General features: G+C 45.8%; 1 protein-coding gene across 4 annotated transcripts in view; it reads left to right on the plus strand.

The window, feature by feature from the left end:
* The window catches only part of LOC127576371 (zinc finger protein 271-like), a 67,532-nt gene that overhangs the window by 32,511 nt on the left and 17,133 nt on the right, over positions 1-17,888 (plus strand). For 2 of the 4 annotated variants that reach the window (XR_007957234.1, XR_007957235.1), the window contains exon 4: positions 12,676-12,908. The exons of 1 other annotated variant lie outside the window; for it this stretch is intronic. Coding sequence is in view for 1 of the 3 variants with exons in the window: in XM_052026890.1 (XP_051882850.1) it covers positions 1,441-2,142 (702 nt within the window). In the remaining 2 variants the exon portion in view is untranslated. Of the gene's footprint in view, positions 1-1,440; positions 2,315-12,675; positions 12,909-17,888 lie in introns of those variants that run through there. One more of the 4 variants, XM_052026890.1, reaches the window with a different exon arrangement.

Consider the following 17,888-nt stretch of genomic DNA (forward strand, 5'->3'; position numbering starts at 1 on the left):
GAATGTAATTGTTTTACAGCTCTAGAATCACGCTTCCCTGTTGAACAGAGGCTGAGGTAATAAAGTATCAAATTAGTGCCCCCCCACTATCTGCACAATGCTACAACTGGTAGAGCCACTCTCTCACAGCACTGGAGATCGTAGTTCAGTCCTGACCTTGGGTCCCGTCCATGTGGATTTCACACATTCTCCCTGTGATCACGTGGGTTTCCTCTGGGTGCTCCGGTTTCCTCCTGCATCCCAAAAACATCCTCATTGGTAGGTTAATTAGCCACGGTAAATAGCCTTTTTGTGTAGCTGGGTGGTAGAATCTGGGGGAAGTTGATGAGAATAAAAGTAATGGGAGCAGTGTTGGGTTAGTGTGAATGGGTGGTTGATGGGCAGTGCGGACTCCATGGACCAGAGGCCTGTTTCTGTGCTGTATGACTATAACGAAAGAAATTTGTGTGTTAGCATGCTTTGAAATGACTACAAGTCTGTTTACCAATCACTGCTGTCAATCTGACTTGCCCTTGAAGAAGCGCAGCTACTTGCTGCACAGCGGTCCGTGATCTGTTTCCCCAACACCCTACGTGACTGTAGCTGGAAGCAGATTCACACCCATAGTTTTCCACCTCACAAAGTCAGTGCCTTTAGAGGAGGGAGGAAACTGAGTGTGAAGGAATGAGTGTTGGAGGTGTTGTTAGTGCAGTGCAGCATGAAGGAAGAGTGTGCGGGATGGAGATTTGCAGCTGTGGGAGGAGAAGATGAAATTAACATTGCCTGATCTGAATTTGTGTTTTGTATGTACAATAATGATTCCCGCACATGCCTTTTACAGGGTATTTTGAATGGCGGATTTGCAGATGGGGAAAATCAAACAAGACTAGCAAAGTCACAGAGACATACACATGCTGGGAGAGACACACATACACTGGGAGAGAGTCCAAGTGCCCTCTGTGGAGATTGATTTAACCATTTATACAGGAGAGACCGTGCACTTGTTCTGTGTGTGGACTGGACTCCAGCTGATTGTCCAAGCTGGAGCGTCAGAAGGACACTTGGATTATGGAGAATCCATGTGAATATGAGGACTGTGGGAAAGGGTTCAATTACCCACCCCAGCTGGAAACTAATGAGTGCACTCACACTAAAGAAAGACCATTTACCTGTTCCGTGTGTGGGAAAGGATTCACTCGTTCATCCCACCTGCTAGCACACCAGCGAATTCACACTGGGGAGAGGCCATACACCTGCACAGTGTGTGGGAAGGGATTCACCGAGTCATCCAAGCTGAAGGCACATCACCAAGTTCACACTGATAAAAGAACATTTAGTTGTTCTAATTGTGAAAAGAGCTTTAAAAGTTCTCAGTATCTGCGGAGGCATCAGCAAATTCACTCGAGTGAGCGGCCATTCACCTGCCCTGTGTGTGGGAAAGGATTCACTCATTCATCCAAGCTGCTGGTGCATGAGCGGGTTCACACTGGTGAATGGCCGTTCACCTGTTCCGTGTGTGGGAAAGGATTCAACCAGTCATCTCAACTGCTGACGCACCAGCGAGTTCACACCGGAGAGAGGCCTTTCACGTGCTCTGTGTGTGGTAAGGGATTCACCCGTTCATTCCACCTTCTGGTGCACGAGCGGGTTCACACGGGGAAAAGGCCCTTCTCTTGTTCTATGTGCGGGAAGGGGTTCACACAGTCATCACACCTGCTGATACACCAACGAGTCCACACTGGGGAGCGGCCATTTTCCTGCTCAGTGTGTGGGAAGGGATTCACGCAGTCATCCAGCCTGCTGACGCACCAACGGGTTCACACTGGGGAGAAGCCGTTCACCTGCCCTGCCTGCGGGAAGGGATTCACCTCTTCATCCAGCCTTTTGGTGCACCGCCGGGTTCACACTGGGGAGCGGCCATTCTCCTGCTCCGTCTGCGGGAAGGGATTCATTTCTTCATCCATCTTGCTGAGACACCAACGAGTTCACACCGGAGAGGGACTGTACTGCTGCCCCGTGTGTGGGAAAGGATTCACCTGCTCGTCCAGTCTGTTAGTGCACCGGCGCATTCACACCGGGGAGAGGCCGTTCTCCTGCTCCGTGTGTGGGAAGGGATTCACTCGATTGTCCAACTTGCATTCACACCAACGCGTTCACAAGTGATTGCTGGGGGTTTAGATTCCACACTGACTGCCTATCCAGAGCTGACTCTCAGCCATTCCAATAGTTGGGAGTTTAATTCTGCTGATGTTAATGAACTGCAAATTGGACCTAAATTTTACGAATGTTCCATAAGTGTTAAATAAATCAGCCTTGTTTAAATAAATATATCCAAACCAAGCTGCAATGAGTGGAATCCATAATAGACCTTTTAAAAGATGGATCTACAAGGTGTCCCTCTGGGAATGGTGGATCAGATCATGGACCAGATGGATATTCTGAGTGTGCTGGGCTGGGACCTTGCGGGATTGTTCAGGGTGGATAGTGCTGGGCAGCACACTGCCTGGCCATGTCAATGTAGCAAGGGGAAAGAGCTTATAATCCATGCTGAGGAGATGAGACGGATGCCATGTTTTTTGTAGGAAGAAAGATCACCTCTCTTAAGCAGCAGGTTGATAACTGTGAGAGATATTTTAATGGTCACCTGGATTTCCCTCAGGATAAGATATCTTTATTAGACACATGTACATTGAGAAACACAGCGAAATACATCTTTTTTTGCGTAGAGTATTCTGGGGGCAGCCCGCAAGTGTTGCCACGCTTCCGGCGCCAACATAGCATGCCCACAACTTCGTATGTCTTTGGAATATGGGAGGAAACCAGAGCACCCAGAGGAAACCCACTCAGACACAGGGAGAACGTACAAACTCCTTCCAGACAGTGGCCAGAATTGAACCCAGGTTGCTGGCACTGTAATAGTGTTACGCTAACCGCTACACTACAGTGCCTGCCCTTGCAGTTGCTTGTTGCAGTTGTATGTTGTTGACCCACGCCCTCCAAGTCATCCTGGAACGGCCCAACAAACTCCACATCAAGTCCATCCAGCCCAGGAGACTTGCCCCTCTGTTCTGAGAAAGGTTCTTTTGTATCTTAAAGATGGAGATATCTGGACACACAGTATTTGTACTTCAAAAAGGAGAATTTTATTTACAAAGACAGACGCGGGAACAGAATGGAAAGGAACAAATGCACACTCACACACTCTCAAGCAGGAGATCGCAAACGTGAAGGGAATCGCAACGGGGTGAGGTGTGCGCACACACACACACACACACACACACAAAATAACTGGTTACAAATGATCAAGGAATAAACAATACAATGTTTGACCACCTTGATTCTGGACAAAAATTGGTTCTTTGGTCTTGGGAGTCCTTAACTAACTGCCCTGGAGTAGTGCACAGCTTACCTCAATATCCTCGGAGAGACAGTGAGAGAGAGAGAGAGAGAGAACCGAATATGCAGTACTTTTATACTACTGGGGGGCTGGGTGGTCCAGCAAGGACAATGGTTAGGTGTGCCCAGGAACAAAGGTGCTTGCAAAGACCAATCCAAGTGGTCCAGCAAGGACAAAGGTGTTTACCTAATGGGGTGGAGCCAAACCTTGATTGACAGTGGTGTCGCTTTCGGCCATGTGCTCAATGGTGTCATCCCAGCCAGTGTCATCATGCCACATGACAGCCATGACCTTTTACACTACATTCCACCCCTCGAAAGCTACATCACACACCAACCAAGGGAATAACTAGAACTAAGAAATATACATCAGGGTGCAGTACTAATGGAAGGCAGAAGTGGCTCTAATAACTTGACAAGCACAGCACGAAATACAAAAAACTATAACAACTGAAACGAGGGCGAAGAACTATAACAACTAGAACGGGAGCGGTGGCCCAGTGGGTGACAGTTGCCCACTATCCCCCCAGTGACCCAAATGGCCACCTGTTTCCCCATGAGGTGTCATGTTGGAGGAGCTAGTCCCTCGCTTTTTGAATTTTGGCCACCGAGTCCCTATCATGAGCAGCCAGGCTGGTGTTGTTGCTGGATTCATCAGGGGTAAAAGTGCAGTACTCCTTACTAATCACTGCACACGTACCACTGTCCGCAGCAAGTAGGTAATCCAGGGCCATCCGTCAAGAGTCCATCTTATTGTACCAGGGAATTGTTCAATGGTCTTATTACAGTGGGATAGAAGCTGTCCTTGAGCCTGGTGGTACATGCTTTCAGGCTTTTGTATCCTCTGCCCAATGGAGAGGGGAGAAGAGAGAATGTCTGGGGTGGGTGGGGTCGTTGATTATGCTGTCTGCTTTACCAAGGCAGAAGGAAGTACGGATAGAGTCCATGGAGGCGAGGCTGGTTTCTGTGATGTACTGAGCTGTGTCCACAACTCTTTGCAGCTTCTTGCAGTCACGAGCAGAGCAGTTGCCATACCAAGCCGTGATGCATCCGAATAGGATGCTTTCTATGGTGCATCAATAAAAATTGGTGAGGGTCGACGGGGGCATGCCAAATTTCCTTAGCCTCCTATGGAAGTAGAGGCACTGGTGAGCTTTCTTGGCCACGCCGTCTATGTGGTTGGACCAGGACAGGCTATTGGTGATGTTCACTCCTAGGAGCTTGAAGCTCTCAACCCTTTGAACTCAGCACCATTGATGTAGACAGGAGCATGTGCACCACCCCGCTTCCGGAAGTCAATGACCGGCTCTTTTGATGACATTGAGGGAAGATTGTTGTCATGACACCATGCCACTAAACTCTCTTATCTCCTTCCTGTACTCCAACTTACTGCTATTTGAGATACGGCCCACTATGGTGGTATCATCTGCAAACTTATAGGTGGAGCTACAGCACAATCTGGCCACGCAGTCATGGGTGTATAGGGAGCAGGATTTGGATCTGCGACCTCCTTGGAACCCCACAAGTTGCCCATCTCAGTAAATCTGCCACCGAGCAGTGTCCTGGGCTTGACCTAGAAAAGACTCCCAGGTCGGGCACCTCCCTCTCAAGGCATTCAATCTTGGAGTCCCACCTTTTGGTTGCCCCTTCACCTCCCCTGACAGAAGACATGGATATAAAACTTGCCTACATTCCACTGTGGCTTTAAGACCATCCCTCCCTGTACACCCTCCTTCAATCAGCCAGGAACTCACAGAACCAACAAAACTGGAAAGAAGTAAGCCATCCTTGATCCCAAAGTCCTGCCAGCGAAGAACACATTCAATCAATCTACCAAAACACCAGCAATTTCACAGCAGGGAGAGATCATTCACCTGCACCATGTGTTGAAAAGAATCCACTCAGACAACCCACAGAGGAGTTCACCCTGGCCAGAGGACATTCATGTGCTCTGTGTGTGGGAGGGATTCACAATGACATATGGCCTTTTGATGCACCGATGCGTTAACATATGGGAGACACCACAGTCATTCCCAGTGTGTGGAAAGATATTCACTTGTTCTTTCAATCTTCTGGTGCATGGCACTGAGGAGAGGCCATTTTCTGTTCTGTGCTTACAAAGGGATTCTCTCAGTTATCCAACCTGCTAAGACACCATAAAACAGCGAACAGTGCAACACAGGAACAGGCCCTTCAGCCCACGATGTCTGTGCCACCAATTTAAACTAATCCCATCTGTGTACACATGGTTCATGTATTCCTCTATTCCCTGCCTGTTAATGTGCCTCTCCAAATGCACTGAAAGATTGCTATCGGCTCTGCTTCTACCATCTTCCCTGGCAGTGTGTTCCGGGCACCTATTACTCACTGTGTTTAAAAAAAACTTGCCTTGTAAGTCTTTACATTTTACCCCTCTCACTTTAAAGCTATACCCTCTTAGTATTATACATTTCCACCCTGGGAAAAAGACTCTGTCTACCCTATCTATGCCTCTCATAATTTTATAAACTTCTATCAGGTCGTCAGTCAGCCTCTGACGCTCCAGAGAAAACAATCCAAGTTTGTCCAACCTCTCCTTATAACTACACCTGTGACTTCACACTTGGGAGAGGCTGCTTATCTTCTTTGTGTGTGGGAATGGAACCACTTGTTCATCCAATCTACGGTCACACCAGCAAATTCACAAATAAGTTGTGCAGCTCTAGTAGAGCTGCTGTCTCACAATGACCTGGGTTCGATCCTCACCCTGACGCTGTCTGTGTGGTTTGCACGTTCTCCCAGTGACCGGGTGGAGTTTCCTCCAGTTTCCTCCAGGTGCTCCAGTTTCCTCCCTCATCCCAAAGACATACAGCTTGGTAGGCTAATTGGCTGCTGTAAACTGACCGGAGTGTGTAGGTGAGTGGTAGAATCTGGGAGGAGTTGATGGGAATTTGAGGAGAATAAAATGAAATTAGTGTGCAATTAGTGTAACTGGGCACTTGGTAGTCAGTTTGGACGAGCTGAAGGGCTTGTTTCCATGTTGTATGACCCTATGGCTTCCGTGTCTCTATGACCTTCAGAGTCCACTATAGCTGTGGCTGTATCATCATGTACACCAGGATCATTCTCACAGTATCTGATTCTGTTGAGGTTAATATATTCCAAATCAAGTATGCATTCCTTCAAAGACATGAGTTTAGACCTTGGCATATATATGATGTGAGTGGAATCCAACTGTATACCTGCAACTTGTTAAAAGATGAATCTACAGGATGTACAAGTCTGATGGGAAAGAAAGAATTGGTGTATCACAGGCATCTTTCTAAACATCCACAACAGATTTCCACAGCCCTTTGCGAAAAATATGCTTGCTTATTTCACTCCTAGAATATTGGAATCTAATTTTAAGGTTATGTTCTGTCTTTCAGGAATCCACCTCCAGAGAAAATAATTTATATATCTACTTTGTTAAAACCCTTTTATCATTTTGAATTCCTGGATCAGACCAATCCTCAGTCTTCCCAGTTCAAAGGCACACAAACTGAGTTTCTGAAAACCAACCTCACACAAGCCCAGGTTTGAACTTGATGAATTTACATAGATCCATGAGAACTTGATTGAGCTCTACTAATGAGTCACTACCCTCTGAAAATCACAGATCTTTAACCAGAAATGAGTAGGGGAAACAATCTCAGTATGCCAAAAGCAAAAACAAAATGGGTTCTGGCACTAACGGCCTTGAAGGACACACCTCCTGCTTCTCCACAACTTAACTCATGTTCGTTTTTCTCACTTTTCCAGTTTTGATGAACAGCCATCGCCCTGAAACATTAACTCTGCTTCTCCCTCCACAGATGGTACCTGATCTGCCGAGTGTTTCCAACATTTCCAGCTCTTATCTTGGAGGAATGGCTTTCTGTTCAGTCTCTTGTTCCCACTGTCACTTTCTACTTGTCCAGGGCCAGTGGGCAGGGCAACATCTGAATGTGCACAAACTACAGCAACAAAGGGAAATGAGAGGGCATGAGGCAAGTAACCAAGTAAAACTGCAGATGCTGGAAATCTGCTATAAAAACAGAAAATGCTGGAAACACTCAGCAGGTCAGGCAGCATCTGTGGAAAGAAACAGAGTTGAAGTGTGTCTTTTAATGCAAAAAGTATCAGGAACAAGGGTGATGGACTTAGAGCATGGGTCAGTACATGGAACTATGATGTTGTGGTTATTACAGAGACTTGGCTGTCACAAGGGCAGGAATGGCTGCTGGATGTTCCGGGGATTAGATATTTCAAAAGGGACAGGGAGGGAGGTAAAAGATGTGGGGGACTAGCATTGCTAATCAGGGATAGTATCACAGCTGCAGAAAGGGAAGACATCCTGGAGGGATCGTCCACTGAATCAGTGTGGGTGGAGGTCAGAAACAGGAAGGGAGCAATCACTCTATTGGAAGTATTTTATAGATCCCCCAATAGCAACATAGACACTGAGGAACAGATTGGGAGGCAGACTTTGGAAAGGTGCAAAAATAACAGCGTTATTTTCATGGGTGATCTCAACTTCCCTAATATTGATTGGCGCCTCCTTAGTGCAAAAGGAGTGGAATTTGTGAGGAGTGTCCAAGAAGGACTCCTGACACAATATGTAGACAGGCTGACTAGAGAGGCCATTCTGGATCTGGTACCAGGCAATGAATCTGGTCAGGTATCAGATCTGTTGGTGGGTGAGCATTTCAGAGACAGTGACCACAACTCCCTGACCTTTACCCTTGCTTTCGAGAGGGATAGTAGTAAACTGTATGGGAAAGTATTTAATTGGGGGAGGGGGGAATTACGATGCTATTAGGCTAGAATTTAGGATTGTAAATTGGGAGCAGGTGAACTCAGGGAAATGCACAATGGAAATGTGGAGGTTGTTTAGAGATCACTTGCAGGTGGTTCTGGATAGGTTTGTCCCTTTGAGGCAGGAAAAGGATGGTAGGGTGAAGGAACCATGGTTGAAAAGAGATGTGGAATATCTAGTGAAGAGGAAAAGAGAAGCTTACTTAAGGTTTAGGAAGCAAGGATCAGAACAGGGCTCTAGAGAGTTACAAGGTATCCAGGAAGGAGCTTAAGGATGGACTTAGGAGAGCTAGAAGAGGGCATGAGAAGGCCTTGCCAAGTAGGATTAAGGAAAACCCCAAGGCATTCCAGTCATATGTGAAGAACAGGAGGATGATTAGAGTGAAGGTAGGACCAATTAGGAATAGAGGAGGAAACGTGCCTGGAGTCAGAGAAGGTAGGGGATAGTTTGCTTCAGTATTCACCTGTGAGAAAGACCTTGACGTTTGTGAGGACAGTGTAAAACAGGCTGATAAGCTAGAACGTGTCGACGTCAAGAAGGAGGACATGCTGGAACTTTTGAAAAACATTAGGATAGATAGGTCCTCTGGGCCGGATGGGATATATCCCAGGATACTACGGGAACCGAGTGAAGAGATTTCTGAGCCCTTGGCGATGATCTTTGTGTCCTCACTGGCCATAGTACCAGCTCATTGGAGGGTGGCAAGTGTTATTCCTTTGATCAAGAAAGGGAGTAGGGATAACCCTGGGAATTATAGACCAGTTAGTCTTACTTCAGTGGTGGGCAGATTATTCGAAAAGATTCTTAGGGACAGGATTTATGAGCACTTGTAGAAGCATAGTCTGATTAGAGATAGTTAACATGGCTTTGTGAGGGGAACATCATGCCTCACGCACCTGATTGAATTCTTTGAGGATGTGACAAAACACATTGATGAGGGTAGAGCAGTGGATGTGGTGTACATGGACTTGAGTAAGGCATTTGATAAGGATCCCCATGATAGGCTCATTCAGAAGGTCGGGAGGCATGGGATCCAGGGAAGCCTGGCTGTGTGGATTCAGAATTGGATTGCCCGTAGAAGGCAGAAGGTTGTTGTAGATGGAGTGTATTCCGCCTGGAGGTCAGTGACCAGTGGTGTTCCACAGGGATCTGTTCTGGGACCCCTGCTCTTTGTGATTTTCATAAATGACTTGGATGAGGAAGTGGAAGGGTGGGTTAGTAAATTTGCAGATGACATGAAGATTGGTGGTGTTGTGGATAGTGTAGAAGGTTGTCGAGGGTTACAACAGGACATTGATAGGATGCAAAGCTGGGTTGAGAAGTGGCCGATGGAGTTCAACCTGGAAAAGTGTGAAGTGATACACATTGGAAGGTTGAATTTGAAGGTAGAATACAAAGTTAATGGCAGGATTCTTAGCAGTGTGGAGGAACAGAGGGATCTTGGAATCCAAGTCCATAGATCCATCAAAGTTGCCGCGCAAGTTGAAAGGGCTGTTAAGAAGGCGTATGGCATGTTGGCCTTCATTAGTTGGGGGAATGAGTTCAAGAGCCGCGAGGTAATGTTAAACCCTGATTAGACCACACTTAGAATATTGTGTTCAGTTCTGGTCGCTTCACTATAGGAAGGATGTGGAAGCTTTTGAAAGGGTGCAGGTGAGATTTACCAGCATGCTACCTGAATTGGAGAGCATGTCTTATGAGGAAAGGTTGAGCAAGCTGATGCTTTTCTCTCTGGAGCGAAGAAGAATGAGAGGTGACCTGGTAGAGGTGTGCAAGATGATGAGGCATAGATCAAGTGGACAGACAGAGGCTTTTTCCCAGGGCAGAAATGGCTAACACGAGGGGGCATAATTGGAGGAAAGTACAGGGGGGATATCAGAGGTAAGTTTTTTTACAGAGAGAGTGGTGGATGTGTGGAATGCATGGCCGGGGTGCTGGTAGAGGAAGGTACATTAGGGACATTTAAGGGACTCTTAGATAGGCACATGGGTGATAGAAAAATGGAGGGGTATGTGGGAGGGAATGGTTAGATTGATCTTAGAGTAGGTTAAAAGGTAGGCAGAACATCGTGGGCCAAAGGGCCTGTACTGTGCTGTAATGTTCTATGATCTATGTTCTAATGCTTCAGGTTCAAGATCTTTTGTTAGAGCTGAGAAAGAGAAAGCAAGTTAGTCTTCAGTTGCAGAGAAGGAGGGAAGGTATGAACAGAACAAAGGCAACCTCCCTGATAGGACAAGACCAAATGACGTGATGTGGCAGTTAGGAGCAGATTATGCTCCTTCATCTGTGTTGTGTGTTGCTAATAGCAAGGCTGTGGGACGTACCCAATATACTGATGGACAGAGACTATACTAATGGAAAGATAAAAACTGAGCTCAGATGGATGACAGGCAGAACAGGCCAGTTCTAATAAAAGAGCAAGTTACCCAAATGGATGGCCTCCCACTTCCCTGTACTGAACTCCTTCTGTCAGTATTTCCCAATCAATTTATCAGTACATCCTTGGTTCCTTTTCTTAAAAGACAAAGCTAAAGTGGGGCACTTTAATAGAGGCTTTTAAAATTGCAAATGGATTGGCAGAGTTGACAAGATATCCAAGAGGAAAACTGGAGGCCACCAGCTCGAGATTTTCACCAAGGAGTTAAATACAAAATTTACTCGGAGAGCTGAGGATGTGGGATTCACTACTGCAGAGTGGGTGAAGTGAATAGTCAGAGGGAGAAGAGACCAGCTGGTCAATTGGATGGTACAGTTCCAGATTATAAGTGTGCCTTCTCACAGTAAGGTGTTTTGTGAGGGTTTAAGACTATGAAAGCACGATAGCAATTCAAGTTTGCTGACCTTTTTGCTTTTGCTGTTGTTAATTGCCTTGTGCAGAACTCTATCGCTTCAGACAGTGGAAGTCCATTCAGAGGGCATCCATTGTCATTCCCTTATCAACCTTGCTGGTGAACTCAAAAACAAAAATCTAGTCAGCCAGGCAAACTTGACCAAATGAAAATCCAAAAGAGAACTGCAAATTCTGGAAATCCGAAATAAAACTAGAAAACGTTGGAACCACTCAGGAGGTTAACATTTAAATTATGGGACATTTCGTCAGAATTTGATCACACCCTTCAAGAATCCACGTTTACTTCCTGTGATGAAATCAAACATGAAGGGGTTAACCATTATTTCCTCTGAAGATAGATTGCGGTACCTTCTCCATAACTGATGGTTAAAGTGACAACTTTCTTTTAGTATTCCAGTGAAAGCTCCATGAAATCTTGATGACTGGAGTTAGGATCAGATCCCTCAGGAATATTTTAGCATTCAGGGATCTATATCTTAATTCTAACAGCCTTTGCACCATCTACTTTTATGCTATTGGGTTGAAAAAAAATCAAATGATCTTAGATTTAAAATCAGTGCATTGATTTTTGCAGAAAACAATACTGCATTCCTACCACCCTTAATGCAATAAAGTGTTTCCTAATTTCTCTGCAATGCATCTATCATTTTATTGCTTTGCCTCCTTGTCTGAGACTTCCACAGCAGCAGTAAATGTTTCAATCTATGCTTTTAATTCCTTCCAGTGTCACAAGGACCTCCACCAAACTGGCAACAACGTTCCAGCAAGTGTTTCAATATTGCAGAATTATATAGAGTCTAGAGTAGTTCTCAAAGGATAGAAGGTTGCAAGCATAACCATACTACTTAAGAAAGAAGATTATAAACAGGGATCTCTGGACCAGTTAATCTGGCGTCAGTAGAAAATGTTGGGATATATTATTAACTAGTAATGGAGCACTTGGAAAATAATAGGACTCAGTAAAGTCAACATAGAATTATGAAAGGGAAATCACATTTGACAAATCTGTGAGTTTCTCTTTTGAGGCTGTAACCAGCAGAACAGATGGGGGTAAACAAGATGAATCTGTTCATGTATTTGGACTTTCAGAAAGCCACTGACAAGATGCCACACAAGAGGTTATAAAAGAAAGTTAGAGTGCATGGTGTTACGGTGATAAGCTGGTCTGGATGGAGAAATGGTCGATAGACGGAAAGTAGAAATAAATGGGTCCTTTTTGTGTTGTAAGGCTGAGAATAGTGGAGTGTTGAAGGGATAGGCATTGGGAGCCCCCACTGTTCACAGTCTATAACAATGACTTGAATGAGGTGATCAAGCATACTAACTTTTCTGTTGATACAAAACTCTAAGAGAGTGTAAGCTGTGAGAATGCAGGGAGGCTTCGGGTGGAGGCCGACAGGCTAGGGAGCAGCCAAAGGGCATGGCATTGTAAATATTATGTGAAAAAATGTGTGGTTATCCAAATTTGGAGGAAAACAAGGCAGAGTATATTTTAAATGGTGAAAGATTGAAAGGTGTTGATGTTCAGAAGGACCTGGGTGTCCTTGTTTACATCACTTAAAGTTAATATAGGATATCTTTATTAGTCACATGTACATCGAAACACACAGTGAAATACATCTTTTTTGCATAGAGTGTTCTGGGGGCAGCCCACAAGTGTCGCCACGCTTCCGGCACCAACATAGCACGTCCACAACTTCCTAACCTGTACGTCTTTGGAATGTGGGAGGAAACCGGAGAACCCGGAGGAAACCCAGGCAGACACAGGGAGAACGTACAAACTCCTTACAGACAGATGCTGAATTTCAACCCGGGTCGCTAGTGCTGTAAAGCATTACGCCAACCGTTACACTACTGTGCCTGCAGGTAAAGCTAGTAATTAGAAAGGCAAATTGACCAAAAGGCCTTTATTGCAAGAGAATTTGATGAGAAAAGATGTCTTGCTCCAGTTCTACAGAGCTTTGGTGAGACTGCAGTTAGAACATTGCATGCAGGTCTGGTTTTCCTACTCAAGGAGTGAAGATTTACTGCAATGATTCCTGGAATGCTGGGTTTGTCAAATGAGGTTGAAGTAGAATTTAGTAATGTTCGTACCTGATCACTAGGTTTATAGAGATCTGCACAGTGACACATTATTTCTTTCCCATTTGATTTTTCCATTTCAGGTCCATAATTACTTGATTACCCATTGTCAAAATTCAGCTGCTGAGTCTTTCCCCCAACATAGAAATTTTATGCTCCTATCTGCACGGGTTATTATCCAGCCCAGAGTCATGGAGTTGTACAGCACAGAAACAGGCCCTTCGACCATGCCGACCAAAATGCCTTCCTGAATTAGTCCCGTGTGCCTGTATTTGGACCATATCCCTCTAAACCTTTCCTGTCCATAAACCTGCCCAAATGTCTTCTCAGTGTTGTAATGGTACCCGCCTCTGCACTTCCTCTGGCAGCATGTACCATATACCCATCACCCTCTGTGTGAAAAATTTGCCCGTCAAGAACCCTTTAAATCTATCCCCTCTCACCTTAAATGTACGCCCTCTAGTTTTAGACTCCTCTACTCTAAAAAAAAGACTGTGACCATCCACCTTATCTGTGCCCCTCGTGATATTATAAACCTCCATAAGGTCACCCCTCAGTCTTCCTCGCTCCAGAGAAAACACTCCCAGCCTATCCAGTCTCTCCTTATAACTCAAGCCCTCCAGTCCCTGCAACATCCTTGTGAATCTTTTCTGCACCCTCCCTAGCTTACTCACATCCCTCTTATGGTATGACAACCAGAACTGCACACAATATTCCAGGGGTGTGGTCTTGCCAACAGCTTGTACGACTGTAACGTGATGTAACAAGTCAATGTACTCAGTGGCCCATCTGATGAAGGTAAGCGTGCCATACGCCTTCTTCACCACCTCGTTTATCTGTGCCACCACTTTTGGGGGAACTATGTATATGTACTCCCAGGTCCCTCTGTTTTACAACACTCCCCAAGGCCCTGCCATTCACTGAGCATGTCCTGCTCTGGTTTAACTTCCCAAAATTCATCAGTTCGCACTTGACTGCATTAAATTCCACCTGCCATTCCCTTGCCCGCTATCCCAGTTGATCTAGATCCTGTTGTAGCCTTAGACAACCTTCTTCGCTGTCCACCACACAAACAATTTTGATGTCACTCGCAAACTTTCTCATCATGCCACCTTCATTCTCATCCAATTAGTTAATATATATGACAAACAACAGGGACCCAGCACTGATCCCTACAGCATACCACTGGCCAAAGGCTTCCAATCTGAAGAACAATTCTCCACTACTTCCACCAAGCCAATTTTGTATCCAATTGACTAGATCACCCTGGATCCCATGTGATCTAACCTTCCAGACCAGCCGACCATGCAGGACTTTATCAAAAGCATTACTAAATTCTATGTAGACAATGTCGACCACCCTGCCCTCATCAATCCTCTTGGTCACCTCTTCAGAAAACTCAATTAAGTCTGTGAGATATGATTTCCCACACACAAAGCCATACTGTCCATCCCTAATCAGTCCTTACCTTTCCAAATGCAGATAGATTCTGTCTCTCCAAATCCCCTCCAGTAACTTGTCCACCACTGATGTTAGTTTCACCAGCCTGTAGTTCTCTAGCTTGAACTTGCAGCCTTTCTTAAATAAATGCACAATGTTAGCCACCCTCCAGTCTTCTGTTACCTCACCCGTGGCGAAGGAAGATAAAAAAATCTCTGCCAGGACCTCAAGCAATTTCTTCTCTAGTTTCCCACAACATCCTCGGATACACTTGGTCAGGCCCTGGGAATTTATCCACCTTTATGTGCCTCAAGACTGCCAACATCTCCTCTTCCATAATGTCAATATGTTTCAGGTCAGTGTTCTCTTCCCCAAATTCCCTAGCTTCCGTGACCTTCTCCATGGTAAGTTCAGACGAGAAGTAATTATGTAAGAGAGGCACAAGAGACTGCAGATGCTGGAAATCTGGAGCAACACACAAAAAGCTGGGGGAACTCAGCAGGTCAGGCAGTATCTATGATGGAAATGAACAGTCGATGTTTTGGGTTGAGACTGTTTGTCGGGACTAGAAAAAAAGATGGGAGATAGCCAGTATAAAAAGGTGGGGTGAAGGATTGGAGCAAGAGCTGGTGGGTGATAGGTGGATCCAGGTGACGGGTGTGATGGGCAGGCGAGGGAGGGAGGAGAGTGGGAATGATGCAAGAGCTGGGAGATGATAGGTGGGAGTGACAAAGGGCTGAAGAAGATGGAATCTGATAGAAGAGGACAGTGGACCATGGAATAAAGGGAGGGAGGTGGGGAGGGGAACCGGAGGGAGGAATGTGTGGGTGATGGGCAAATTTAGAGGGCAAGGGAGGGAAAAGATGGGGTGTTGGGGGGCTGGTGGGATAAGGGAAAAAGAGGACAGAGGGGAGTAGTTACCAGAAGTTAGAGAAATCAAGTTAGGGAGACTACCAAGACGGAATGTGAGGTGCTGTTCCTCCAGTCTGCATCTGGCCTCAACTTGGCAGTAGAGGAGGCCGTGGACAGACATGTTGGTGTGGGAATAGGAAGTGGAAATAAAATGGCTGGCCACCGGGAGATCCTGGCGGGTACAGCAGACGGCGCGAAGGTGCTCGACGAAGCGGACCCCCGACCTGCGCTGGGTCTCACCGATGTAGACGAGGCCACACTGGAAGCACCAGATGCAATAAATGACAAAAGTGGATTCAAATGTGAAAGACTGCCTCACCTGGAAGGACTGTTTAGGGCCCTGAATGGTGGTGAGGGAGGAGGTGTAGGGCCAGGTGGAACAAAGCGCGGTTGCAGGGATAAGGGCCTGGAGGGGGATCGATGGGGACGGATGAGTAGACTAGGGAGTCACAAAGAGAGCGATCCCTGCGGAAAGCGGAGGGGAGGAGGTGAGGGAAAGATGTGTTGGTGGTGGGATCCCGTTGGAGAAGGCAAAAGTTGTGGAGAATAATATATTGGATGCATAGGCTCGTGGGGTGGTAGGTGAGGGCAAAGGGAACCCCATCCCTGTTATGTCGGGGGGGAATGGCGTGAGGGCAGATGTGTGGGAGATGGAGGAGATACAGGTGAAGGCTGCATTTATAGCAGTGGGGGGATCCCTGTTTTGTGAAAAAGGAGGACATCTCGAACGTCATGGAAAGCCTCATCACGAGAACAGATGTGTCAGAGATGGGGGATCTGAGAAAGGGGAATTGTGTCCTTGCAAGCGACAGAGTGGGAAGAGGTGTAGCTGAGGTGGAATAATTATTTAAGGCCTTGCTCATCATCCATGGATCCACACATAGACAACCACACTGATCTGTAAGGGGACCCATTCTTTCCCTAGTTACCCTTTTGTTCTTAATATGCTTATAGAATCTCTTGGGATTCTCCTTTATCTGCCAAAGATTTCTCATGTCTCCTTTTTTCCCTCCTGATTTCCTTCTCAAGTGTACTCCTACATCCCTTATACTCCTCCAGGGATTCACTTGATCCCAGCTGCCTACACCTGACATATGCCTCCTTCTTTTCCCTGACCAGAGCCTCAGTATCCCTAGTCAAGATTACCAAATCCTGCCAGCCTAATCCTTCACTCGAACAGTAACATGTTGACCCTGAGCTCCTCACTTTTAGAAGCCTCCCACCTGCCAGATGTCCCATTACCTGCAAACAGCCTCTCCCAATCAACCTTTGAAAGTTCCTGTCTAATGGCATCAAAATTAACCTTGTCCCAATTTAGGACGAACTTGTGGACTAGTCCTATTTTTTATCCACAACTATTTTAACAGGATTATAGTCACTGCTCCCAAAGTGCTCTCCCACTGACACTTCAGCCACACTTGCCCAGCCTCATTTCCCAAGAGGAAGTCAAGTGTTGCTCCATCTCTAGTTGGGCCAAGTAGATATTACCTAACAAAACTGTCCTGGACACATGGCATTTCACATTTTCCACTGGCAGGTTTGAATACACACCTCACTCTGTATTAATATAGCTCCTGAGGGAATGAATAGTTCATATCTCAGCACAAATCTTTGTGGGATATCTCCAGTGCTGATTTCAGCCCATATCTCACTTTCTGCTCTTAGTAGTAATTATAAAGGAATCTATAGCTTAGGGAAGAAGTCCCACAACTGTGAGCCTTGGCAGCTGAAGGCATCAATAGTGGAGTGATAAACCTGAGGATGAAGAGAGGGTCAGAACTCGAAAGCCGTTACCTGGGTGCTGTGGAAGTGAGCTGACAGAGGGAATTGGAATTGATTATTGAAGTTGGCTTATTATTGTCACATGTACCGAGGTAGAGTGAAAAACTTGTCTTGCATACCAATCATACAGATTAATTCATTACACAGTGCATTGAGGTAGTACAAGGTAAAAGCTGAGGGGTAAAGCTGAGGTAGAGGGGTAAAACTGGGGGAAATGCTGGAGATTTCAAGTCCTCCCTGTTCACTAAAAGCTGTTTCTGCTCATAAGACATTGGACCTTCCAGGAGCTGTGTTTGAATTTGTTGAGGAGGAGGGTCCAGAATGAGGGTAGAAAGAGCTCAACACCGTTAGTGTGATTGTGGAATCTACTGGGGTGAAATGAGCTGGATTCCACTAAACCTGGGCAGATGTGAGGACTGAACCAGGAGACATCTGGCATGGCCAGTTTACCACTGGGGCCCTACTTCCAGAGTGCCCTGGTGGCATGCAAAGCCTCCAACCAAAGTTGTTGAGGCCTTGCATTCATGCATATTTAAAACTACTGCAAAAACTTGTATAAGAAAAAATAAAATGCATTGAAAACACAAAGACATCATTAACTACTAATATAATTAAAAAGTAAATGAGAAC

The sequence above is a fragment of the Pristis pectinata genome, chromosome 12, assembly GCF_009764475.1.
Source record: "Pristis pectinata isolate sPriPec2 chromosome 12, sPriPec2.1.pri, whole genome shotgun sequence".
In the NCBI taxonomy this organism is placed as follows: Eukaryota; Metazoa; Chordata; class Chondrichthyes; order Rhinopristiformes; family Pristidae; genus Pristis; species Pristis pectinata.